Here is a 3,492-nt window from a genome sequence, read left to right as displayed (position 1 = left end):
TGCACTGACTGTGAGGATTCCCAGGCCTCCGTGGTTGGCAGGTGAGACATCCCTGCTCCCCACAGCAGCTTTCCTTCCCTTGTTAAGCCCCTATTGTAACCTTTCTCCTGGAATTTATGTATGTCTTGTACTACAAATACTTCAAATTTTTCCAGGTTATTTCTTTCCCCAACAGCTGTGGGAGGATGAAATAGCTCTTACGGTTGTGCCGTGCTTCCCAAGGAAGGCGCCTGTTTTATTGACAGCAGCAGTCAGCTGCCTTTCTGCACTGGTCTTACCAAGGTGGGGCGGAGGCTCCACCTACACAGCGTGTCTGGGCTCATCCTACATCCTCCCAGCAGCCCCCTTCACTACCACGGAGCCCTGCTGCTGCCTGCTTTCAGGCTCTAGGGAGCCTGAGAATTATTCACTCACCTTAATGGTTAATTCCGACCTTGAGCTGGGCACGCCTGTGTCTCTACCAGCCGCCCGGGTGACGGGAGCATCGCTCCCTCTCGTACCGGCTGCCACCAGCAAGGGGAGCTCCTCATTTGGGATGGGACCGAGGGACCGGCGAGGTTCGGTACCACCACACACAGGAGAGGACGCTGTAAAAATGACATTAAATCGATTTAGGGCTAAATCCTGCTGTGGTCTGGGAAAGGAAAGGGAAAGAACCTACAGGTGACACTCCGGGGTGACACTTGGGGTGCTTCTGAGTTCCTCAAAAGTGTAGTGTGCCTCTGCCTGCCTCTACCAAGAGAAATGCTTAGCTATTTTACAAAGTGGGGGGCTGCCTTGCTATAGTAACCTCTCTTTGCTCTGCTTCACTGCTGTTAATTGCTTCTTCCCAATCATCAGAAACTTAGAGAAGTGTCTACAAGCTCTGGTTGCTTCAGAAGCTTTCCTGAGAGCTTATTAAAAGTCTGTGAAAGTTCTGTGAAACCTGACATCATAGTTTCACCTGGGACAGAACTCTGAGCAGTCTCTGGTTTCAGGCTGAGAATCAGTGTGTTTATTTTATGAAAAGCTCAAATATATTTTTTCTGGGAGGGAAGCATTTTGGGTTTTGGTATTGCAATCAAAGTTACAAATGCAATGACAGTTACAGTATCACAGTTATGCCAGGGAAGTTTTAGATAGGATATTAGCAAAAATTTCTTTACTAAAGGGTTGTCAGGCACTGGAACAGGCTGCCCAGGGAAGTGTCTGAGTCACCATCCCTGGAGGTATTTAGAAGCGGTGTAGATGTGGTCCTTAGGGACATGGTTTAGTGGTGGGCTTGGCAGTGCTAGGTTAACAGTTGGCTTTTATGATCTTCAAGGTCTTTTCCACCCAAAATGATGTTATGATTCTGTGAGGGGGGAAAAAATAATGTTTTCTGCTTATGTAACAAAATTGCTCTCCTTGTTTTCAGCAGAGGTACCTGGGTCAATGTGAAGAGCCAGAGCTGACCTACCACTCAGATGAAATTTGCAGATCTTCCTCTGAAACTGGATTAAATTTGGAACAGGTTCATGCCACCCTCCTGAAGTTCGATAGGGCCAAGTGCAAGGTCCTGCACATGGGTCAGGGCAATCCCAAAATCAGTTACAGGCTGGGTGGAGAATGGATTGAGATTAACCCTGAGGAAGGGCTTGGAGGAAGTGCTGGTTGATGAAAACTCAACATGAGCTGGCAATGTGTGCTTGCAGCTCAGAAAGCCAACTGTGTCCTGGGCTGCATGAAAAGAAGTGTGGCCAGCAGGTCAAGGGAGGGGATTCTTCCTCTCTAGTCCATTCTGGTGAGACCCTGCCTGGAGTGCTGTGTCCAGTCCTGGAGCCCCCATCAGAAGAGGGACGTAGAGCTGCTGGAGCACATCCAGAGCAGAGCCACAAAGATGACCCTGGGGCTGGAGCACCACTGCTATGGAGACAGGCTGAGAGAGTTGGGGTCGTTCAGCCTGCGGAAGGCTCCAGGGAGACCCTAGAGCACCTTCCAGTACCTGAAGGGGCTACAGGAAAGCTGTGGAGGGACTTTTTACAAGGGCATGTGCAGCAAAGGCTGGGGCTGACACGCCATGATGGTGACCAGTATTAGCCTTTATTAATATGTTACATAGCATTCTTATACCTTTTTCTCCTGTCCACATGCCTTACGCTTCCTTCCCATTGGTTAACAGCTTCTGTTCATGCATTCTGTCTTACTTTTGTGACAGGTTACAAGTTTCTTACATTTTCTTAAAAGAATGTCAACACACATCTGTATCTCTCTCATACCTTCTTTTCCCACAAACATGTTTGTCTCTAACTGAAAAGGGCACAGCTATAGTTTGTCGAGATCAAGGCCGCCTGTGGCCTATAGCTGATGCCCACAGGCATGGAGTGACAGCACAAGGGAGGAACAGTTTCAAATGAAAGAGAGGGGATTGAGGTGAGACACTAGCAAGAAATTCTTTCCTGTGAGGGTGGTGAAACACTGGCCCAGGTTGCCCAGTGAAGCTGTGGCTGCCCCCTCCCTCAAAGAGTTCAAGACCAGGTTGGATGGGGCTTGGAGCAACTTGGTCTTGAGGGAAGTGTCCCCGCCCATGGCAGGGGGGTTGGGACTAGATGATCTTTAAGGTCCCTTCCCAACTTGGGATTCCAACCATTCTAGGATTCTAACTTCCATGCTGCATTAAGGCCTATCCAGAAGGCACTCAGTACACACATCAAAAGACCACCTGTAGTTTTCCTGAGGAGCACAGGGCTGTTAGAATCTGTACAGCCACCCCACAGCATTCGGTCACCATAATCCTTGGATTCAGCCTTCTAGCTCTGTGCCAGCTTCCACAGAGCTGTTAAGCAGCCCCTCTGCCACAAAAGCTTTCCTCCCTCCTGCACTGGAAAGGCACTTGCTGGTCTCCAACAGGAGGGAAATCCTTTCAGATGACTGACATTTCCCAGGACCCTTGTTAACCTCCCATAGAGCACATGTGAATTTTTGCTCTCAAGGACGTACAAAAGGACTCAGCCCCTAAGTAACAGGTACAATCCTGACTCTCTTGAGCCCTGTGAATTCCTTACTGAGGCTTGCAACCTGTGTGAAGAAGGATTTCTTGGCTTACAGTGCAAGAAGGAAGCCTTCAGTGGGTACAGCAGCCATCCCATTGGGGAACAGGATCTGGGGAGCGAGCAAGGCCCCTGGGCTACTGCAGAACCACATCTACAGTGATCTTCATGTCACAAACACAGTGCAGGGTTAAAGGGCCGACTTTATTGTGCTGGGGAAAGGAGATCAGGGCCCAGTACTTTGGGACAGCACACCTGAGGTCCTGCATCTTCTGGGCCGGCTGTCAGGACTTTGGGCCCGACGAGGAGAGCAGGGGCACTGGCATCTGCAGGGCCCGGCAGGGCTGGAGCTCGCGAGTGCTGGCCCTGCCGCTGCTCTGGAGCACTCGAGCCCTGCGGGAGCGCCCCGACGGCGCCTGGCTCCGGGTGCTGGTGCTGCCCAGCCCCGAGGTGACGCTGGAGAAGGCTGTGCGGGGAAGCAGGA

General features: G+C 50.8%; 1 protein-coding gene across 1 annotated transcript in view; it reads right to left on the bottom strand.

The window, feature by feature from the left end:
* Positions 1 to 3,212: 3,212 nt before the first annotated feature.
* LOC104397017 (G2/M phase-specific E3 ubiquitin-protein ligase-like) overlaps positions 3,213 to 3,492 on the bottom strand; it is a 3,656-nt gene continuing 3,376 nt past the window's right edge. Inside the window, exon 8 of the mRNA XM_010006929.1 lies at positions 3,213 to 3,474. Coding sequence (XP_010005231.1) covers positions 3,213 to 3,474 — 262 coding nt within the window. The remainder of the gene's footprint in view (positions 3,475 to 3,492) is intronic.

The sequence above is a fragment of the Chaetura pelagica genome, unplaced genomic scaffold (assembly GCF_000747805.2).
Source record: "Chaetura pelagica isolate M959 unplaced genomic scaffold, ChaPel_1.0 scaffold109, whole genome shotgun sequence".
In the NCBI taxonomy this organism is placed as follows: domain Eukaryota; kingdom Metazoa; phylum Chordata; class Aves; order Apodiformes; family Apodidae; genus Chaetura; species Chaetura pelagica.
Note: the sequence above shows the minus strand (reverse complement) of the source record. Positions and strands in the feature narration are given on the sequence as shown.